Genomic DNA, 22,336 nt, shown 5'->3' with positions numbered 1-22,336 from the left:
AGAAGTGAGTGCAAGGAATAATGTTGTAAAAAATTACCCTGGCATGGGTTCTGTCAATAAAAAGTTATTAAAAAAAAAAAAAAAAAAAAAGAGAAGTGGTGTCCAACTCACAGTTTGCAAAATTAGAATCTCTTTGTATTCTGGTCCGCTTTTGGAGCACCGAGTTCAATTCTGGTTGTCATATTTTAGGAAAAGCATTGAAAACCCGGTCAAATCACTTCAAGTGAGGGGAATCTCTGAGATTGCCTCCTGCTCATTCATGCATAGAATCGAGGAAAGTACACAGAAGAAAGCAACTGGAGCTCCTACATTATACGTGGGCTCCAGGAACTGGGAATATTTAACTTGTAGAGGAGAAGCAATATTTCTTTAAAAAAAAAAAAAAGAAAGAAAAAAAAAAGAATTTTTTTTTTTTTAAAGACCTGTCACTTAAGGATTAGAAGTTCCATTCGGCCCCAGGAACCTCTGTTCAATTTCAATTCAATCAAAATCAATTTTCCGGGAGGAAATTGCGAGTCAGTAAATAAAGATTTATTCGACGTCTATTGCTAGCCTTGGGAGATGCCCAAAAAAGGGAGATACCAAAAAAAGGTTCCCGGGTGAGAACGATGGTGAAGGATAGATTTATGATTCTCAGAGAGGGGAGAGGCGTTAACAGAGCGGGTAAGGGTTACTCCGCACCAGCACGCGCACGCGCGCGCTCCTGGTCCAGAATCCTGCAGCGGCTTCCTGAGTGGCCCGCCGCTGGGTGGCGCCCATTCCGTGTGGCCCACGGAGGAAGGCCATCTGGCTTTGAGGCGGCGGAACTTCCGCCGGAAACCGGAAGAGACCTTGGGGGGGTCCCAATAAAGGACGGACTGATATCCTGTTCGGGCGCCGGAAGAGGATCTCTGGAGTTTCTTCTGCCGGTAGTGAAACTTCTCTGTTCACCTCTGTCAGAAAGTAGGTTCAGCTCAGCCTCCGCTTCCCAGGCTGGAACACCATGCTCATTTCCTGAGATCCAGAGACATCGATCTGCCTCTCGCGTGTGTTCGCGTCTCCGCGAACGTGGTCTCACGGTCACTGTCACCTTGCATCATGGACTCTGATCCCCGGGGGGGCCTCTGATCCAACCTGGACGTCAGTGCCGATGAACACGCCTGCACACACGTCCCAAACCGCACGAGCTTCCCTTTGACTTGAAGGTCAGGCGAGAATGCTTCGGACTGATCCCTCTTTTCATGAATAACAACGATCATGAGAGTAGCATTTCTGTCGCACCTTAAGATTTTCAAAAAGCTTTGCCTACCTATGTGATCTCGTATTTGGGCCTTAAAACAAATTTGGGAAATAGATTCTGTTTTGTTCCCATTTTACAGATTGGGAAACGGGCTGAGAGAGAAGTTATGACTTGTACAGGCGAGATTTGAACTTGGTTCTCCCTGACTTCCAAGACCAACACTAACCACATGTTTTGCTGCTCCTGTTTTCCCAACCAAATTGCCCTTAAAATGTGTTTTAAGTGAACACAATTGTGTGTAAAGGGCCACGGAGTTTTATTCTATTATTTATTTTATTTATATATTATTATATATTATATTTATTATATTATATTTAGTCAAGGTTTTATTCTGTTTGGTCACTAGCTTAGTAACCATGTAGGACCTGGGTTTTCCATCTGCAAAATGAAGCAGTTGGACTAAATTAGCTTCTTATTTTCTTTTTCTGTCATGAGGACACTCCTTGACTACATTCTGGTGAAGGCTACAGACACCTCGGGGTAACTTAAAAAACAAACAAACAAACGAACAAAGCACACAGGATTACAGTGGGAAAGGGTTATATTGAAATACAGTTATCCAAATAATAAAACAAAAAACCACCAAGTTTGAAGATTCTCCAGGTTAAGAAACTGGACTATGCAAAAATTCCAAAGGGCTTATGACGAAAAATGCTGTCTACCTCGAGAGAGACTGATGAAGTCTGAGGGCAGATAGAAGCAGTTTTTAAGAAATATATATATATATTTTTCATGCATTTGTTTCTTCGGTTTCATAATGGATTTCATGTTTCTTGCCTTCTTAATGGATGGGGGAGGGAGTGAAAGGAGAAGCATTTGGAACGAAAAATAACAAAACAAAAATTCCTGAATTAGTTGATTTTTCAAGTGCCTTCCTAACGATAGATTTGTGGTGACAGCCATGTTATGATGCTTATTGAGTTTTGCACCTGAAATCCAGAAGACCTAAATGAAAATCCAACCCTAGACACTTAGTAGTCCAAGACAAAACCTTGGACAAAACATTTATCTTCGCCTCAAGTTTAGTTATTTGTAAGCTGAAGCTAATAATAACATTTAACTTTCCAAAGTCTTTGAAGGCAAAATGAGATATTTGAAAAGTACCTGGGCAGCTAAGTGGCACAGTAGTACCAGCCCTGAAGTTAGGAGGACCTGAGTTCAAATGTGATCTCAGACACAACACTTTCTAGCTGTGTGACACTGGGCAAGTCACTTAACCCCAATTGCCTCAGCCAAAAAAAAAAAAAAAAAAAAAAGAGAGAAAGAAAAAGAGTCTATGTAAATGTTAGCTGTTATTCTAGAACATGTTTTCTAGTTTCTACCTGCATTTAAAAATTTTTTTTCTTGATTAAAATGTCTTCCTTCTCTGCTAATCTGTGACAATTTCTTCTCTCAAGAATTGCCTCACAATGTGTCATTTAAAAGGAAAGCTTCTTCAGCTAGCTCTGTCCTATTCTGATAACTCAGAAATATGCCCACAGTTCTTTGGCTCTTCCATTTTCTATTCTTACCTAGTTATTTTTCTTGTAATTAATTTTTTTGTTCTTTTGTTTTGTGTTCTCATGTACTTAATGAATAAATCTTAATGGATTTATTTATTAGGTTTTAAGGAATATAGTTCTTGCTAGTTTCCTGGGTTGGGGACAGTGTGGGAGATTCTTGAGAACCTAGGTTTTTTTTGTATTAAAACAAACAAACAAAAAAATAAATGGGGTGGTAAGTTCTGATTATTTTAGAATGGGCCTAGAAAGAGGTGAATTTGTTTAGTGTGAAGAGCCATGAGATTAAAAGATACTTGTTAGAAATATATTTTCAAAATGATTATGCATAAATATCTACTGTAGTTGATATGACAAATGTTTTTTGTTTATAAGATATTTCAGATTTGGGTTGACTATCTTTTTAAGTTGAAGTTTTCAGTATTAAAATATTTTGATTTTTTTTTTTAATAGGAGAAAAATGAACATAGGAATAATACTGAAGTTGGAAAGTCTGATGCTGTTTCCCAATGCTTATAGACAGCTGCATACTCTGTGTCGAAGAAGAGCTTGTTTGTTACAGTGGAAGCTTATGCCCTCCTTTACTTATCCTGTGTGTACTACCCTGTGTATACCACCATCCTGGCAAACAGACACATTCATTAGTGTTGCTTTATCACAATATAGACTTTTAAGTGTCAAGAAGGTACTCAGCGTTTTTTTAGTAGTTATTTTATTATAATGTTAAGATGAAAGTACCAGTGCCATTCTTAAAAATTAATTTTGAATATTTTGTTAAAGACTCCTTATTTTTAAATGCTGGATTCTAGGTAACCTTTTTTTTTGATTGGGTGGGAAGAAAAGAGAAATTTCAGTTGGCCAGAAATACTGATAATAATTGGATAGTGTTTTAAAGTTTACAAAGTATTACAAAATAATACATTATTTCATTTGATTCTCTCAATAACCTCTTATTATCAGTGTCATTATCCTCATTTTGCAGATGAAAATAATAGGCCTCAAAAAGTTAACTTTCTTGTGGTCATGCAACTAGTAATTTTCAAAAACAAGGTTTGAACCCAGGTTTCTCCTGATTCCAAGTCTAGTGCTCTATGCTTCCAGGATGCCATTTTATTACATTAAAAACAGTGCATATTGTCCTAAATTAATAATGTCACAAGTCACTTCCAGCCTGAAAGATGAAATTATTTGTGAGAATGTATGTTTGAAAAGAATTTAGTAGCTACTGTATAAAAAAAGATTACCCACAAATAATGTAATTGTGCCACTTGGATTTCTTTCTTCCTATGTACATTTTTTTTTTAAATAGAGAGAAAGACCACAGAAATCTAAATTACCTTGGAAGAACTCTAAAAACGAAAAACAGGAGGTAGAAGTGTGGAATGGAATGACTGTTGAAGACCTTGCCAGATCTATGAATAAAGATATAGGTGAGCCAGATGTTTTTGTAGGAAAAGAAGACCAAGCATACTGAAGAGCTAGTGTTTCACTTATCATTAGATTGAGACACTCAAGGATGAAAAATGGAGTATCATTTAAAGAATAATATGTTTAAGTGTTTTTCAGACTTCTACAGATTATGGGGTCATAATCCTGGGACAGATTGCCACACATAGTTTTCTATCTTTAGCAAAATCAAAACAAATACTTTTACTCATTTAACCTTTTTCAGAAATTGGTGTAGAGTATTGGAATGAGGCAAAGCCCGTCTTTGATATTCCCATATGATTGTTTTTAATCATTTGTTTTCCTTCATTGATTTAACATTCCGTAAACATTTATTAAACATGTACCATGTGCAATAAACTGTGTTACATTCTGGGGATAAAAATTTAAAAGATAAAATAATCTTTTCCCCCAAGTTGCTAATGTTGTAGGGATAAGAGGTATGCACAAATAATTGTGTAATATAGTTAAGGATATGGTAAGTACATAAGAGAAATTCATTGATCATAGCAATGAGAGATTGAGGACAGTGGGGTAGCTGTTTACTGAGAGTGATGGAGGATCAAAAAGGGCTTTATAGAGGAGGTGGGACTTGAAGGAAAAATATATCAATATATGGAGATAATATAGGAGAAATTGTTTCAGATGTAGGTAGAAAGACTACCTTTACAAATATGTATGGAGATGGAAAAGGGCAGGATGGGAATGGCAGTTCTTTATAGAATGTATGAAATAAGACTTGAGTGGTTGACGATCTTGACTAACTGGACAGGGAACTAATTTGAACAATTAAGGTAGTCAGATTTGCATATTTGGATGATGACTTAGTCAACTGCATAAAGGATAAATTGGAAAGAGATTAAAGGTCAGGGATATCAATTTAGTTCAGGTTACAGGAAATGACAACTTGTCCAATTGTGGTAGCATTGTGAGTATAAAAGAGGGGATGAATGAAGGAATATTTCAGAGATAGAATTGATAGGATTTGTCAGCTGACTTAGGAATGGACCTTGAGGGAAAGGAAAGATCAAGATGAGTGTACCTTTAAGCCAGATGCCTAGGAATATGGTGATATCCACAATAATTTTTTTTTTTTTTTTTTTTTTAAGCTTTAAATCTAAGATTCTAAGTGGAGGAGTTAAGAGAAAGGGCTAGTTTGTGGAATAAAATAAAAAGTTTAGTTGTGAGAATATTGAATTTTAACTGGTGACAGGACAAATCCAGTTGGAGATGTTGAGGTTAGCTTGATGCTTATGAAGTAAGAGGTGAAGTTGTATATTTGGAAGTCAATTGAAAGATAATTTTGAAATCATTCAAGGAAGTAGAGGAGATCAGTAAAGGATAAAAATAGAGGGCTGTGGAGAGACACTTGTATAATATTCATGTTTAAGGAGTTAATGATGAAGAGATGGGAAAGAAAAAGAAGTTAGAAAGAGAACTGGAATAGCATAGTATAATGGAGACCAAATGAGAAAAAAGTTAAACTGTATCATATCTTTGTGAGAGAAGGGTCTAAGAAGATCTGAAAAAAAGCCTATTGTCTTTGACAATTAGGAGTTGATAGACCTTTAAGAAATCCATTTCAATGGAGGACCTGGGACTGTAGCGTTTGCAAGGATAGAGGAATATGCATGTAGGAACTGGGTATTTGGACTCTAGGTTTATTGACTCCCACTGTATTGAGACATTTGTTGGTGAAGAAAAGGGGAAAAGATGGTGGTTAGAAAGGGTAGCAGAGTTTAAGGAAGGTTTTTTTTTTTTTTTTTTTTTTTTTTTTTTTTTTAAATAAAAAGGATACTGGACAATATTTTTAGACAGTAATTAAAGAAGAAAGACAGCAGATACTTGCTGGATCAAGTCCTTTGAGAATCAGAAAGAGGTGAGACCAAGAGCATAAGAGAGGAGTTAGCATTCAAAAGGTGAAAGAATATTTCTTTTAAGACAGTAAAAGATTTGTTTTTGGAAATCTGAAAAAATTTAAAATAAAATTTCACCTATAACATAATTTTGTAATTTTTTTCTGGGTAAGGACAGCATTTGAGCCAGATTCCTTGTTAGAAATGTTGCATTGCAATTTTTTCCTCTTCTGTCATGTACATTAACATATTTTAGTCATCCAGTTGGAATGATAAAATAAGTTAGGAAATGAAATTGTACAGTGTTTCAATGTTATGTTTCTGACTTAAATAATTTATAGAAAAAACAATAACTCATAATGTAGATTATTGAAACAGGAAGAAACAAAGCCTAAACCTTAAAACAACAGTTTTTTAATAAAAATAATTTAATGTGAGTCAATATTTTGTTTAACAGTGAAATTGGTAGAGTTGAAATAATAAAGAAATGGAGTTGTATGTTCTCCATCTCAGTGCATATGGTTTAAAAAAAAAAAAAAAGCTCTTTTATTTATTAATTCAGTATTTTTTTGTTTTTCTTTTTCAGATTTGTTAATCTTTGATTTCCAGAATTTCTATTTTGGTGGTGAATTAGGGTTTTAGGATTTATTGATTTTTCTAGTTTTTTAAGTTGCATGGCTAATTGATTGATTTTTTTTTTTTCCTGTCTCCTGTTGACCAAAAAAAAAAATTTTCCCCTAATCAAAAGCCTTCGATACATCCTGAAAATTCTGGTATATTGTCCCATTGTTGTCATAATATTTAGTGAAATTATCTCTTGTTTTTATGGTTTATTTTTTGACCCACAATTTTTTAGGTTTGTTAGTCTCAAATTAATCTTTAACCCTTTCCTTAATAGCTCTTTTTTTAGTTAGCTTTTTTGGGTTAGATTTGTTAGAGTCTGAAAGAACTACAATGGGTGTCCTGCAATTATGATTTTACTTTTTATTTTCCCCTATAATTCATTTAGAATTTACTTTTAGTTAAATATTTGTTGATTTTTTAGTATTTAAGTGCTATGCTATTTTGAACATTCAATTTAAGTAAGTATTGATATTAATTCACAATTAATTAATATCAATACTGTTAACTTCCAGTAAAATGTAATTTTACTATTTATCTGTGACAGTTAGATGGTGTAGTGGATAGAATGTCAGACCTGGAGTCAGAAAGACTCATCTTTTTTGAGTTAAATCCAGCCTCAAATACTTATTAGTATCTGTGTCACAGAGCTGTGTGACTTTGGGCAAGTCTCTTAGCCTCTATTTACCTTAGTTAACTTACTTAGTTATCTCAAAGTTTTTGTAAGGATCAAATGAGATGCTTGTAAAGGGCTTAGCATGGTACCTTCATAAATAGGCTGTTGTGTCCTGCTTTCTAGAGCCCCCAAGTTGGGGTGACAAAATGTACCATGCTTTCAAGAGCCCCAAGTTGGGGTGATTAAAATATACTGTCTTAGTGGAGAAGTGATGAAATGGGATAGTGAGGATGGTGGAAATGTGGAATCCATTTATTCCAAGGGCTTTTCCCTTAATTTTATACTCTCATACCCTTCTGTAACAAAAACAATACTAGGCATGTGGTAAGTATATACTGTGCACGTGGGACCACAAACAACTTACTGTTGTATGTAGTTTGCCACCTGGTATCACTCTTGCACCTGGTCTTACTCTGCTTCACTCGCAACACAGGTTGTCACCTTCCCTGACTTCTCAGGAAAGTTGAGAGCCTTTAGGGGAGATGGGGAGCCTAAATCAGACATTGTTAGCAGGTTCCCTCTAGGCTGAAGGATCTTATACCTCACCCAGAGTTCCCCCACCATCTGTGACCCTCTGCAATAGGTTTATATGTGTGTGTGTATATATATATATATATATATATATATATATATATATATATATAATAAAATGTGTAATATATTACACATTTTATTTTATATATACTTATTTAAGAAATATAGTTATATATTGCAATGATGATGTATTATGTGAACATATACTATATATGTAAATATTATATAAAAATGATAGTACTACTACTATTACTTCTTTTAAAACCTTACTAAATATTTTCTTTCTTTTCTCCAAAGTTAGTTTGTTAAACTTAGGACTAACCCCTTCCTCAGTCTACATTCTTATGCCCCTTTCTTGTTTCCTCCTGTTTCTCTGTTCAATAAAATGTTATTTTGTGCCCCTTTCTGTGGGGTGTGTGTGTGTGTGTGTATTCACTACTTTTTTAATCAATTTGGATAAAAGTGAGGTCCAGGTGTCACCTGCCTCTCTCAGTCCTAGTTGCTTGTTTGTATGGTCTTCTGTAGTTTACTCTAATTATATAGGATAAATTCTCCCACCATTTTATTCCCATTTTATCTCTATTGTATTCTTTCTCCTTCCTTTCCTTTCTTCAAGAGCATCAAAACATAACAAAACATTCCAAGGCATTCTGTCTTAATTTAATGACATTAGGATTCTGGGAGGGTAGTTGCATCCTGTTTCCTCTTAGAATGTAAGCACTTCATCCTTGTTTAATTCCTTCCAGTTGCTCACTTATGTTTATCTTTTGTTATTTCTCTTGACTTATTTTTATGTCAGAATTTCTACTTTGCTCTTATCTTTTCATTCAGAATGCTTGGAAGTTTTCTATTTCGTTGAAGATCCTGCAGGATTATACTTAATTTTCTTAGGTAGTTTATTCACATAAACTTATAACATGCTTCCTGTAATATCATATTCCAAATACTCCACTCTTTTATCGTACAGCTGCTAAATTCTGTGTGAGCCTACCTGTGTTTCTTGCACTTGTTCTTTTTGTTACTTGTAGTATTTTTTTTTTTTTTTTTATTTGAAAGCTCTGGATTTTGCGCTGTGGCATTGTTATGAGTGTTTATTTTGGATTTTCTGTCAAGAGGTGACTAATGAATTCTTTCTATTTTAACTTTGTCCTCTTGATCTGTTATGTCTGTTCAAGTTTCATTTATGATTTCTTGAAATTTTATATCTAAGATCTTTTTATGATTATTATTTTCAGATAACCCAGTGATTCTTAAATTATTTCTCCTTTATCTGTTTACCAGGTCATTAGTTTTTGACATGAGATTTTTTTTTTTCTTTTTTTGATGTTTTGATTTTGCTTTAATATTTCTTGTCTTATGGAGCCATTAATTTCTATTTTAACTATTTTAATTTTCAAAAAAGTCTACTGCATAGATAAGATTACCTCTATCATTAAGGTATTAATTTTCAGAATTTTTCCTTGAAAGCTCTAATTTTTTCCAATTCTTTTCTAAAACTCTTATATTATAAGATCATTTAAAAAAAAAAATTTTTCTTTTAGCAATTCTAACTGAACTTGTGTCCAAGCTGTGTTTTACCTTGAAGTTTTATTTGTAAATGTTTTTGAATTATTCTCTTCAAGTTTTGAGTCTTGAGATTTGCTGTCATACCATTTTAAGGTGAGATTCTTTTTTTGCTTGTTTATTCATTTTTTCACCCTTGCTCTTGAAGTTGGGGCTTTAATTAGCACCAGGCTCTTTAAAATTCTGGGGAGAATGTCTGGACTTTGTTTTTTTCCCCGATTTGTATTCTCAGGAATTTTGCTTCTCTTTTCGGGTAGTGAGTACTATTTTCTTTAAGGATCTTTGGAATAACTTAGCCTGGTGATTTGCAAGCTTTCAGTGTGCTTAAGGTGGTCTCATCTAATGAAGACTTATTGTTGTACTCCTAGTCTCTGCTTTGCAAGCTTCTTACTCATTTGGCTTGTCTGTGGTTGAAGCTTCTGTCAGCTGTTCCTGGCCCCAACCCCGTCAGCTAATTGGAAGGTTTTGCATATTCAGATAGCCAGATTTGTTTGCTCTTCCTTGGTCTGAGCTCCTTGCTCTTGTTAGATGCAAGATTCAGGCCCAGCTTTGGTATAGATTTAATACTCTATTCCAGGCCCATGCCTAACACACAGTCTGTAACTATTCTCTGAAATATTGTGGCTACAGGTCTCTTGGAAATCCTGCAGGATCTTTGATGCACTTCTAGGGTATTCAGAACAGACCTTCCCGTTGGCTTCCCTTCCTGTTTCCTACCATACCCATTGTGCAAAGAACATGGTATCAGAACTACTTTATTCTTGTAGAAAGCTGCAGGTCCTACTTATGTTTTTTCACTTCAGTGAAGGCGCAGCTGATGTCTTCCTTGTTAGACTGAGTACCTTTATCTGTTTCATGTTGCCTGGGAAAATTATGACTGTGATGCTTCTTTTGGTTTCCTGGCCACTGCTTGGTCTGGTTTCATTTTATAGTTTTTTTGTTGGAATACTTTTGGGAGTAAAGCTGGACTGTACTGCTTTCTTCTCCAGCATATTTACTGTTCTCTCATCTTAGGGCTCTTGTACCCATAGTATCATGTTAGTGGTTAGAAAATCAGCACTCTTAATTGTGGTTTACAGATGTTCAGTTTAGAGTGTTTTTATAAATTTTTACATGCAAATCTTAGGTTAGTAGAGAAAACATTTTATTGATTCTGTAATCAATAAAAGAAAATTATGCAGACTGTTTTTTAAATAAAGCTCTATGTGTAGTAGAGCTATAATTAATTTTGGTGGATCAGGTCTGAAAACTTCTCTAAGTCCAGTGGAACACTATCATCTCATACTTGGTTTATATTATTTTATTTTTTCCAGGTTTTTTAAAAAAAATTTTATTTAAAGTTTTGAGTTCCAAATTCTATCCTTTTCTCGCTCCATCTTCCTGTTCCCTGAGATGGTAAAGCAATCTGATATAGATTATGAATGTGCAATTATGTAAAACATTTGCATAATAGTAATTTTGTTCAAAAAGATTAGAATAAAAGGAAAAAAGTGAAAGAAAATAAAAAACAGTATTCTTTAGTCTGTATTCAGACAACTTCAGTTTTTTTTTTCAGCCAAATCAAAATACTAACTCTTGAATGTACTCCAAAGTTTTTCTCTATATTTTTTTGCTCAAATTTTCCATGCTTGGAATTTTCCTCTTTTCCTTTTTTGATTGTTGAATTCCTCTGTCCATCCCTTAAGGCTCATCTCAAATGCCATCTCATCCTTAAAGCTTTCCCTTATATTTTTATTAGTAGTGACATGACACTTTTTTGGTGTATTTCTAATGCACTTAACAAATAGCTCTGTGTATTATAGTAGTCTTTTTTCATGTTTTATCTCCCATTTGAACCTTAAGCTTCTTCTGAGTAGGGACCTTGTCTTGTTAAACTTTTCCTCCTCTCCAATGCCTACCTAGCCCAGTGCTATTGTGTCTATAGATTTTTAAAATAAATATTGCTGAAATTGAACGTAGCAGTAATCTATTCTTTAAAAAATTCTTATCATCTCTTTCCCTAGATCATGTGTATGAGGCCCTATTGAACACTGCTCTTGACATTGACTTACTGGAGCCTAAGTCTCCCTTAGATTATGTTTGGATTAAGGAAGTTTTAAAAAAATCTGGAATGAAGTGCAAAAGAGCCCAGCTAAAACCAGAAGTAGTCAGAGAAAACAGAGATGCTGTGAGAAGGTAAAACTCAAGTTTACTATTTTTCTATAATAGAAATACCATTCGATCATCAAGGATTTATTGAGTATTTACTATATCGGTTTTCTATGCTACATGTTGGGGATATAGGATTAGTTTCTTCTCTCAAAGAGTTTACATGTTCTAAGAGGACACATCATGTACATAGAAAAATAAACAATGCTAATAAATAGGTAATTCTGGTAAATGTTAGCTAGTTAAGGGAGGATCAAGAAAAACCCATGTAGAGATGGTCTTTGAGCTGACTTTTGAAGAAGACTAGATATTCTAAAAATTAGAGCTGATAGTGCATTCTAGGTTTGGGTATTTAAAATATGCTTTTGGAATTGCTTTATATCTTGAAAATGTGAATATGCTGAGGTAAATTTTTGCTTTTTTAAAGTATCCAAAGCATTTAAAAATAATATTGTTACTTTGGAGATGTGTTTGACTGTTAAAAATGAATGAGGGGGAAAAAAAGGAAAAAAAAATAAATGAGGATTATGTTTCTCAGCTTGCCATGTGTGACTAATAATTCTTAAATTAAAAATTTGTTTCAACAAATATATATTGAATATCTATTTGCCACTGTGTTAGAAATTGTAAGGATGTGAACTATAAGTGAATAAATTAAATAATAAAACTTTCATATATATTTTGATAATGAATAATTTAATATTTAGAAGGAAGTATAATGATGTTTATATGAATGATGATTATGCTGGGATTCATTATTAATTTAAAAGAGCAGATTGAGAATCAGTCTGTGTGATATAACCAAGGCTATATAATGTTTGTAACATTTTTGGAATGAAAATTCTTTCCTATTAATTGTAGACCTGAGGCAGATCCAGCTTTTTTAATCCCAAGGTTCCCAGTTGTTACCATCATGGGTCATGTTGATCATGGTAAAACAACTTTACTTGACAAACTGCGAAAAACTCAAGTAGCAGCATTGGAAGCTGGAGGCATAACTCAGCATATTGGTGCCTTTCTTGGTATGAATATAAATTATTTTTAATGTGCTTAGGAGTGCTATTTGTAACTTTCACATATCAATAACGTGAAATGCAGTGTTTTGATCTAAAAGTATTAAGAGGACAGACTGAAGCACAAACCTACCACTGATTTGGATGAAATATACTTAGATACTTTGATAAATACATGATTCCTTTAATATGGGAACTGCCCCCCCTTCATCTGTGCAGAACACTACTACTTCAATACCTTCTTATCATTGGTGACTTTTAAATTCTTTATGATTTAAGTATTGCAATAACTACAACAATAGTTGTTATCCTCATCACTATTTCCATAGCAGTATAGTATTTGGACTGTTCAGCTGATATCCTTTTTTCTAGCTACCTATAATATGGGTACATTTAGCATTCAAATCCTCTTTCTATTTTAGGTAAATGTATAATAAACTTTGAATTTAAAATCATTCCATAGTTCTAGTTGGATCATGTATTTGTAACCTTTCCTAAATGTTATAGTAAATTGATGTAGTCTCTTTCCCCCTCCTCCTAAAATGGAGAGGCATACAAATATAAAACATAGGTTCTTCCTATTATTGGTTATTCAGATTTTTTTCTCTTCAAATATACAGAGGAATGTTTTTGAATTTTGTTGTGAGCTTGAAATATAAAGAATGCTTTATGAAGGAAGATACTTCATGTGCAGTTTAAAGATGATATGGATATTTCATAATTAAAAAAATTTAATTTATCATTTATACTCTGAATTTTAATTGTTTGCTAAAACAAAAGTATTATTTTAGAGTAAAATACATTCAGTAATGGTACTTATGTTTGTTTAAATTAAAGATGATACATTTTAAATTTCTTGTGTCTTTGGAATTCTGTTTTTATAGTTTCTTTACCAACTGGAGAAAAGATAACCTTTCTTGATACTCCTGGACATGCTGCCTTTTCAGCAATGAGGTCTAGGGGTGCTCATCTCACTGATATTATCATATTAGTTGTAGCAGCAGAAGATGGAGTAATGAAGCAAACTGTGGAATCTATCCAACATGCCCAAAATGCTCAAGGTACTTATATGACTAACCATTTTTCCTTTAGTATCTGATTAATTGTAGTAGTGTTCATGGACCTAGCACAATGTATTAAAACTGTTCTGGTCACAAATATTTTCTTCTAAATTCTAAACAGGAATTTTCATACCACATCAGAGAGACTGCTTACTACTAAATATGTTAAGTTTCAGAAATAACTTGACCTTATTCTTCCTTGATAAAATTGGAATGGTACTTGCCTCTCCCTTTTGAGAGTTAGTTTTGGGAAAATACTGTATACTTTTTTCAGGGGAAGGTGTTTGAGCAATATTGATTTATAGTGCTTGCTTTATTGTCCCTAGAGGGATTTATCCCCTATGTAGTCACAAATCTTGTTTTCAAATTTAGAGGCAATTCTTTCCCTAGTATTTATGAATTTACTTGGTTGACATCTCAGGCACATAATGCTCCTTGCATTTCCTTTATTTTTTTTTTTCCCTTTTAAATATATTTTCATCTATTGACATGTTATACAAGAAAAATCAAATCAGAAGTGGGGGGGTGGGAAACGCAAGGAAGAAAAGAACAAACAAGCACAAAGGTGAAAATACTGTGCTTTGATTCACATTTGATCTCTCTGGATAGGAGTGGCATTTTCAATCTCAAGTCTATTGGAATTGCTTTGAATCACTATATTGTTGAGAAGAGCCAAATCCATCACAGTTGATCATCACATAATCTTGTTGCTACTGTGTACAATGTTCTCCTAGTTCTGTTCACTTCACTTACCTACTTTTACTTTATATGAAAAAAATCTTTCCCTGATAATCAGATCTAGGTTCTTTTAAATCAGACCTTTATAGTAGGACATAATTTTCTTCTGACACAGGTATATTAAAATGTAAGGTGCCAGATATATTTCAATGCCAGATATTTGGATTATTCAGTTTTGTATTTTAAAAATTTGTTTCCCTTCATTATTATAATTGAGAATTCATTGTTCCACATAAATGAGAATGAGTATTAGTATTATTGATGATAATAAATGGACATATTAAACCAGTGGCCAAACTAAACAGGTCCTTTGTCCTAAAGTGGTCCTTTGGTTTGCTAATCTGAAATTTATATTTTTAAAATTCTTAAGAGCATTTACAATGTATTTTAGGTCCATACTTTCAGTAGGAATAATAAGATTGACCATAGATCCATGAAAGCTTTTTAAAGATTTCAGATTATGGTTGCCTAAAACATTTGAAGATCTTCATATTCTTCGGTCTAAATGGACTTAATTATGTGTGTATATATATATATATATATATATATATATATATATATATATATATATGCATTTATGTGAAGGTATACATACACGTACATGTTATGGATATATTTTTGTGTACACATACATATATATGTTTATATGTGTTTTTTACTTATGTGGCTCTCAGGTAATGACAAATTATACATTATATGTGAATAGATCTTTAAATTTCACAATATTTTTTCCAAGATAATGACAAATGTTGGAGGGGATGTGGGAAAACTAGAATGCCTAATACCTTGTTGGTGGAATTATGAACACATCCAGTCATTCTGGAAAGCAATTTGGAACTATGCCCAAAGGGTTATCATACTATACTATAGTATACTATACTATATATATGTATATATATAATACACTATAGTATACTATACCCTTTGATGCAGCAGTATTTCTAATGGGCTTAAGAGATCTGGGCAGAGATCTTAAAAGAGGGAAAGGGACCCACATGTACAAAAATGTTTGTGGCAGCCCTTTTTGTAGTGGTAAGGAACTGGAAAACTGAGTGGATGCTCATCAGTTGGGAAATGGCTGAATAAGTAATGGTATGTGAATGCTGTGGAATATTATTATTCTGTAAGAAATGACCAATAGGATGATTTCAGAGAGGCCTGGAGAGACTTACATGAACTGATGCTTAGTGAAGTGAATAGAACCAGGTGAACATTGTACATGGCAACAGCAAGATTATATAATGATCAATTCTGATGGATGTGGTTCTCTTCAACAATGAGATGATTCAGGCCAATTCTAATGATCTGTGATGATGAAAGCCATCTACACCCAGAGAGAGACTGTGGGGACTGAGGGTAGATCATACCATAGTATTTTTATTCTTTTTGTTGTGATTTGCTTGAATTTTATTTTCTTTTTCTTTTTTACTTTTTGATCTGATTTTTCTTGTGCAGCAAGATAATTGTATAAATATGTATGCCTATATTGGATTTAACATTTTTTACCATGTTTAACATATATTGGATTACATGCCATCTAGGGGAGGAGGAGAAGGAAGGGGGAGAAAAATTGGAATGTAAGTTTTTTCAAGAGTCAGTATTGAAAAATTATCCTTGCATATGTTTTAAAAATAAAAAAACTTCTATAAAAAATGAATTAAAAATATTTTTTCCACATGGCTCATTTCATTTGATCTTTTATTGGGTCTTATGGTAGTAAGTAAGATAGTGAGGAAGAGAGGAAGAATGAAATAATTTTTAAAGACGTATAAGGTGTGTATCTAAGTTATATTTTAATATATTTAACATCTACTGGTCATCCTGCCAGCTAGGGGAGGGGGTGGGGGGGGGGGGAAGAGGTGAAAAATTGGAACAAGAGGTTTGGCAATTGTTAATCCTGTAAAGTTACCCATGTATATATCCTGTAAATAAAAGGCTATTAAATAAAAAAAAAAAAGAAAAAAAAAATAAAGACGTATAAGGAAATACTCAGTGATTAGATTGTACTTAAATGCATTGCCAAAAATTATTTCTGTTTTAGTCCTGTAAGAATTATTTATATTCTTCCATTGTGAAGTTGTATTATTTAGTAAAAAAATACACAGGACCAGGAAATGTGCCACCTATACTTTTGACCTGACTCTGTCTATTAGGAACTCAAGGACCTTGATCAAGCTGGGTGGTAATGGTGATGCAGGACCCTAATGTCTGCTACTAGGGGAGGCTGAGTGAGATTTGAGGATTTTGGTTCTGAATTGCAGAAGACCTAATGTCCATTAGGTGTTCACACTAAGTTTTTCATTAATGTGGTGAGTCCCTGGGGGTGAAAGGCTGACAATCCGTCTATAAAAGAAGAAAAAGTTACTCAAGAACAGGTCAAAGATTATATAACTTTAAACACTGGAACCCACCTAGGAGTGGACTCATATATATTAAGTTTGTCTGAGAGAGAGAGAGAGACCCAGTCTCCAAAAAAAGAAAAAAAAGACCTTGGTGACCGTGTTTATCTATAAAATTAGAGGGATCCCTAAAATTTAATGCTTCTCTATTTCTAATTAGAGCATTTGCATGATTTATCATTTTATGAAAACTCAAGATCCCTAGCAAGTTTTCAGTGAAGTAATCAGAGACTAAATTAAATTAGTGAACTGCAGATGATATAGTTCATATTTTCACTGTTTCCTACTGAAAACCTAGCTCTAGTTTACATCTTTGTATAATATAATAGAAACAATAACTGAAGTCAGTAAAGAATTTCTCACTTTTATACTTATCACTATTAGACCCCAGAGTGAATGTTGTAAAGCCACTGAGTAAAAGAAAATCAGTATGAGGTATTATCATTGTAAGTGAGAGAGGAGGAAGTTGTACTGTAAACTCACTTATCGTTTCATCTTTTTTGAAACTTTTTTTTTTAAGTTCCAATCATTCTTGCTATAAACAAGTGTGACAAACCAGAGGCTGATCCTGAAAGAGTGAAGAAAGAGTTGTTAACTTATAATGTAGTTTGTGAAGAGTATGGAGGTGATGTTCAGGCAATACATATCTCTGCACTTAAGGTAAGTTGTCAATAACTCAGAGATAATAATATTCAAGTGATGAAGATACTACACTAAATTTACATATTTCATTTTTATATTTAAATTTAATTAAATATATTTAAATATTTAAATTTCAAGGTTATCAAGCCCTACCCCCTGGAGTTCAAATCTGATCTGATGGCTGTCAGAACTTGGGCAAATCATTTCACCTCAATTTAACTCAGTTTCCTGAATGGTAAAATGGGGATTGTAATAGCAGCTTTGTCCCAGGGTTGTTGTGAGGATCAAACAAAATAACATTTGTAAATGTCTGGCCTATAGTAGGTACTTAGTAGATGTTGATTTCCTTCCTTGAAAATGCTTTAATATATGTATTTTATGATTCTCTATAACTGATCTGAAAAATAGGCAAAGCTGATAACTGTTTTTTAAAGGTTGTATGGAGCAGGAGATAGAATACTGGCATTGGGCTTCATATTTAAAATAAGAGGTTTGAATTTGATTCCTGCTGAGGTCTTTTCTGATGCTACATATAGAATCTTAAGATCTTATTTTCCCCATTTTGCAGATGAGGAAACTGAGCTTCAGAAATATTAAATGACATACCTGAAGTCCTACTGCTTAGTTCTGGAACTAAAATTAAAGGCCAGTTATCGTAATGGTTTAGTGAAGAGTATAATAAACATTTGAAATTGGAAATATTATAAATAAAATTTTATGAAATTCTAGGAAGATTGAAACAAATCAGGGAAAATACTGGGCTTTGCTTCATGAATTATTGATAGGTAGCACAGTGAACCATACCCTGTGCTTGGACTCAGGAAGAACTGAGTTCAAAATGTAACCTTAGATACTTAGTAGCCATGTGATCCTGGGCAAGCCACTTGATGCTATGCTTTAGTTTCCTCATCTGTTAAATAAGCTGGAATATCTTTACCAAGAAAACCCTAAATGGGGTCACAGAGAGTCAAACTGAAGCAACTGAATGACAAAGTTTGCCCACAGTTTGGGGTGATGACACTCAGACCTAAAGGGACTGATAATTCTGGTTATAAAAAATAACTGGGCAAAATTATGGGTAAATGAAAAATAGAAAGATCAAAGTATTCAGAGTCAAAAAACCTGTGAGCACATCCTGGCTTTACACTTACTAGCTATGTTTTCATATTCAAGTTGTTTTTTTGGTCGTCTGGGCCCCATTTTCTTCATATATAAAATAAAGAGACTGAATTAGATAACATCAAAGTCCCCTCCACCCCAACCACTTTGATTCTCATTCAATACAGACAGTAAAGTAACTACTTCTGTAATACTTCTTTAATCAGGGAACTGTAATGTTCTTTTTTTTCTGTTCGGCCCCACATTGGGCGCCAAAATGTAATGTTCTCTCTAAAATGTAATGTTCTCTGTTTCAGTTTCCTTGGAGGTCTCTGGGAGCAGCCTTCTTTTCAGTTCAGTAATCACCACAGGAGTAGCCAGGGATTAAAGTCCAAATCCTTTATTATCTCTTTCAAAGTCTTGTCTCCTTCACTTGGGGCTTGGCTAGTTTTCTTAGAGGCCTATCTCTCTCCTTGGTTCCGAGAGTTTGAGCTCCTGCAGCTAGTCCTTTGTGTTCTTTGCCACTGCCAGCTACTTGAGGTCCTCCTGAATGTGTCTTGGTTTCTGTGGGGGAGGCAGGAGAACCACTACCACCGTATCTGTCTTCCAGTTCTGATTCTGGCTGAGTTTGTCCAAGTTTATATGCTCTCTTATCTTATGTGTGAATCTTGTGGAACTATATTAAGAACTAAGTACATGTACTGAACTAGAGAACTGTTAAGCACTATGCTAAACTACCATTGTCTCTTATCAATTCCACTGACTTAGCACCTTGTAAGAATCCTTTGTTTCAAGTTCAGAGTTCTGGCATAACAAGGAACTATTACTTTTCTTCTATAAATGAGGTACTGCTACTTACTATAGAAAAACCAAATCTTGGTGCCAATCCTCATTGAAAGCTATCTTTGCCATTTCCTGAGCAGATTCATACTTCTGCTGAACTTACCTAATGTTATCACAAAAAAGAAGTCTCATATTTGTAGCTGTCCAAGGCTTAAAAGCCTCTTCACCTCATTATCCTAAGCATAAATGTTGTACTTCGTGAAGATCTAAAATGTAAATCAAGAAATGAAATAGGAAAATTAAACATACATTTTAGATATGAAAGCTTCTGGAACTGAGAGACAGTTTTTAATATTAAAATAAGAAACTTTCTAAATACTTGAGATCCCAACAAATGAAGGGCAGGTAAAGACAAAATGATAATTTAACTGTAGAAATATAACTATGTATGTGTAAATATGTTTAGTGTTAGCTGATGATTTTGAAAAAGGATGTGTTTGCTATGGGTATTGCAGAAGGTCTTAAATATGAATTTAAAAAACAGCTTAATGTTACTTAGAAGTAGTATCTGATGGGTGGAAGAGCTATCTTTCACTGTATATTAAGTGGCAGGAAAAGACTAGTTAATTAGATGAAAGGAAAACCATGGCATGCTACAGACCTAACAACAGCTATAGTTATTGAAAGTAATAATAGGGGCAGTTACTGCATGTAGTGAGCATCAGATTAGGATTTGTGAAATTTATTATAGTTCTACACTAATTGGTGACTTTTGGTAAGCCAATCAATCTCTCTGAACCTGTTTCCACATATATTAAATGAATAAAATAACGAAATTCTTAAGAGAGATATGTGAAAAGTTTGACAACTTTGAAAGATTTAACTTTGATCAACACAATGACCAAATAGGTTCCAGAAGACCCATGATGGAACATGCATCCTGTGTCCTGATAGAGAGATGATGGTCTTAAAGCAGATAGAGACATATTTTGGGAATGGCCAGTGCCTCGATTTGCTTTGCTTGATTATACATATTTCTTATAAGCATTTTGTTTTTCTTTCTTATTCAAGGGACCGGGGGAGGAAGAAGAGATAGATTTTTCTTGACTTAAAAAATAAATTATAAAAAATACTTTGAAATGCATAAAATTCCATACAGGTGTAAAGTAACATTGTTAGGAGAATGATCAGGGAAAAAAATAATTCAACATACATTGATTATTAAATATCTACTTACTGTTAGGCATTGGGAATATAAAAATAAAAAAAGATGATTAAACACAGGTTTTGGAGAATAAAAACTAATGAAGATAAAAAAATAGAGAAAAATAAAAGGTGGGATATATGTTGGTAACTGATAGAGCTCTATTTAACCGTGACTAACTTTGGCATAGGTTACTTGCTTCCTTTTAGAACTTTTAATCTTGGGCTAACTTATTTTCCTAAAAATTTTCTTTCTAATTGGTTCTTATAATTAATACTTTAAGAGAAAAAATATAATGTGTATTAAAGATTAGCATACTTTCTGTCTTAAGTACAGATATTTCGTGAGTAATTACATCACAGATAATTTTCTGTAATACTTTTTTTATTTTTTTTTTTTGCTTTTTAAGGGTGACAATCTGATGGCTCTGGCAGAGGCAACAGTTGCTCTTGCAGAGATATTGGAGCTGAAAGGAGATCCCACTGGTCTTGTGGAAGCAATAGTGGTAGAATCTCGAACTGATAAAGGAAAAGGGTAGGATTGCCAAATGTATATGTATATATACACATGTACACAAATACATACAAATATATAGTTATTTATGGGTTATTCTTTCTAATTAAGGCAATACTTGGTAGTAATTGTATTGTGCAGCTCTGTTTTTATATTGTCTATTTCCTGTTACTGTGTTTAGTTAGGGTACTATTTTTTTTTTATGGACTAAAAAATTTATTTGTATCTTTGTTTTTTATGTCAAATCAATTTTTTATTTATCCCTGCCTTACCAACAAGTTATCCTTTGTAATAAAAAATAAAAAGGAGGGGGGAAAAAGCAATTCTTTAAACTTCAAAATCAGTTTTAATAGTATATGCAATGCTGCACTTCTATAATCCCCCATTTGTTCAAAAGAGGGAGGAGGTATATTTTCTTAGCTCTTTACTTGGGACCAAGCTTAGTCATTGCTATTACTCAGTTTTCAAGTGGTTTTCTTTTTTTTTTTATTGTTATTATTTTTGGTGGTAGTGGTCTTTTCATTTAGACAGGCATATCACAACTGGTTTTGTTTACTTCATTTTCCTTGATTCATAAATCTTCCTATGCTTTCATTGAATTCTTTGTAGTCATCATTTTTTATGCTGTAATAATAGTGCATTACATTTGTTTATACAGTTTGAGTAAACATTCCCTAATCAATAAACATCTTCTTTGTTTCCTGTTCATTCTTACCACAGATAATGCTTCTATGAACATTTTGGTGTATAAATGTTGTTGACTTTCCCTTCTTCCCTCTTTTTCTTCCTCTTCTCCCTTTCTCCCTTCCACCCTCCTTCCTTTCTTCTCTTCCCCCTTTTTGCAAATCATTCTCTGTATTAGAGTTGAGTTTGTCTTCCCAAGGATGAATTCCTCTATTTCTCTTTTCCCCTTTCCTTCTTGCTTCCCAGTTGAATGAAATGTATTCATATACCCAGTTGTGTGTCTCTCTTTTAATCAGTTCAGGTGAAAGTGAGGTTAAAGTATTCCCAAACCCTTTTTTCTTATTTGTATGGACTTCTGCCTGGTGCCCTGTATTATAATGTAAATCTTTTATCCTTGTTTAGTCTCTTATGATTTCTTGCTCATATTTGTCTTTTTATTTTATTTGACTCCTGTGTTTGTATTTCAGACTTTGTACTCAACTCTGGGCTTTTCCAGAGTGTTTGGAAAGTTTTCTATTTCATTAAAGATATATTTTTTTCTCCCTACAGGATTATACTTAGTTTTTTTCTGGGCAAATT

At 33.6% G+C, this 22,336-nt stretch overlaps 1 protein-coding gene across 2 annotated transcripts in view; it reads left to right on the top strand.

Annotated features, from left to right (window-relative positions):
* The first annotated feature begins 835 nt into the window (after positions 1 to 835).
* Positions 836 to 22,336, top strand: part of MTIF2 (mitochondrial translational initiation factor 2) — a 45,533-nt gene continuing 24,032 nt past the window's right edge. Inside the window, exons 1-8 of one of the 2 annotated variants that reach the window (XM_003758272.4) lie at positions 836 to 1,184; positions 3,232 to 3,463; positions 4,088 to 4,208; positions 11,478 to 11,649; positions 12,484 to 12,644; positions 13,520 to 13,696; positions 17,354 to 17,493; positions 20,970 to 21,094. In XM_003758272.4, the coding sequence (XP_003758320.1) occupies positions 3,239 to 3,463; positions 4,088 to 4,208; positions 11,478 to 11,649; positions 12,484 to 12,644; positions 13,520 to 13,696; positions 17,354 to 17,493; positions 20,970 to 21,094 (1,121 nt within the window). In that variant the 5' untranslated portion in view covers positions 836 to 1,184; positions 3,232 to 3,238. The remainder of the gene's footprint in view (positions 1,185 to 3,231; positions 3,464 to 4,087; positions 4,209 to 11,477; positions 11,650 to 12,483; positions 12,645 to 13,519; positions 13,697 to 17,353; positions 17,494 to 20,969; positions 21,095 to 22,336) is intronic. The other variant, XM_012540211.3, reaches the window with a different exon arrangement.

The sequence above is a fragment of the Sarcophilus harrisii genome, chromosome 2 (assembly GCF_902635505.1).
Source record: "Sarcophilus harrisii chromosome 2, mSarHar1.11, whole genome shotgun sequence".
Taxonomy (NCBI): domain Eukaryota; kingdom Metazoa; phylum Chordata; class Mammalia; order Dasyuromorphia; family Dasyuridae; genus Sarcophilus; species Sarcophilus harrisii.
Note: the sequence above shows the minus strand (reverse complement) of the source record. Positions and strands in the feature narration are given on the sequence as shown.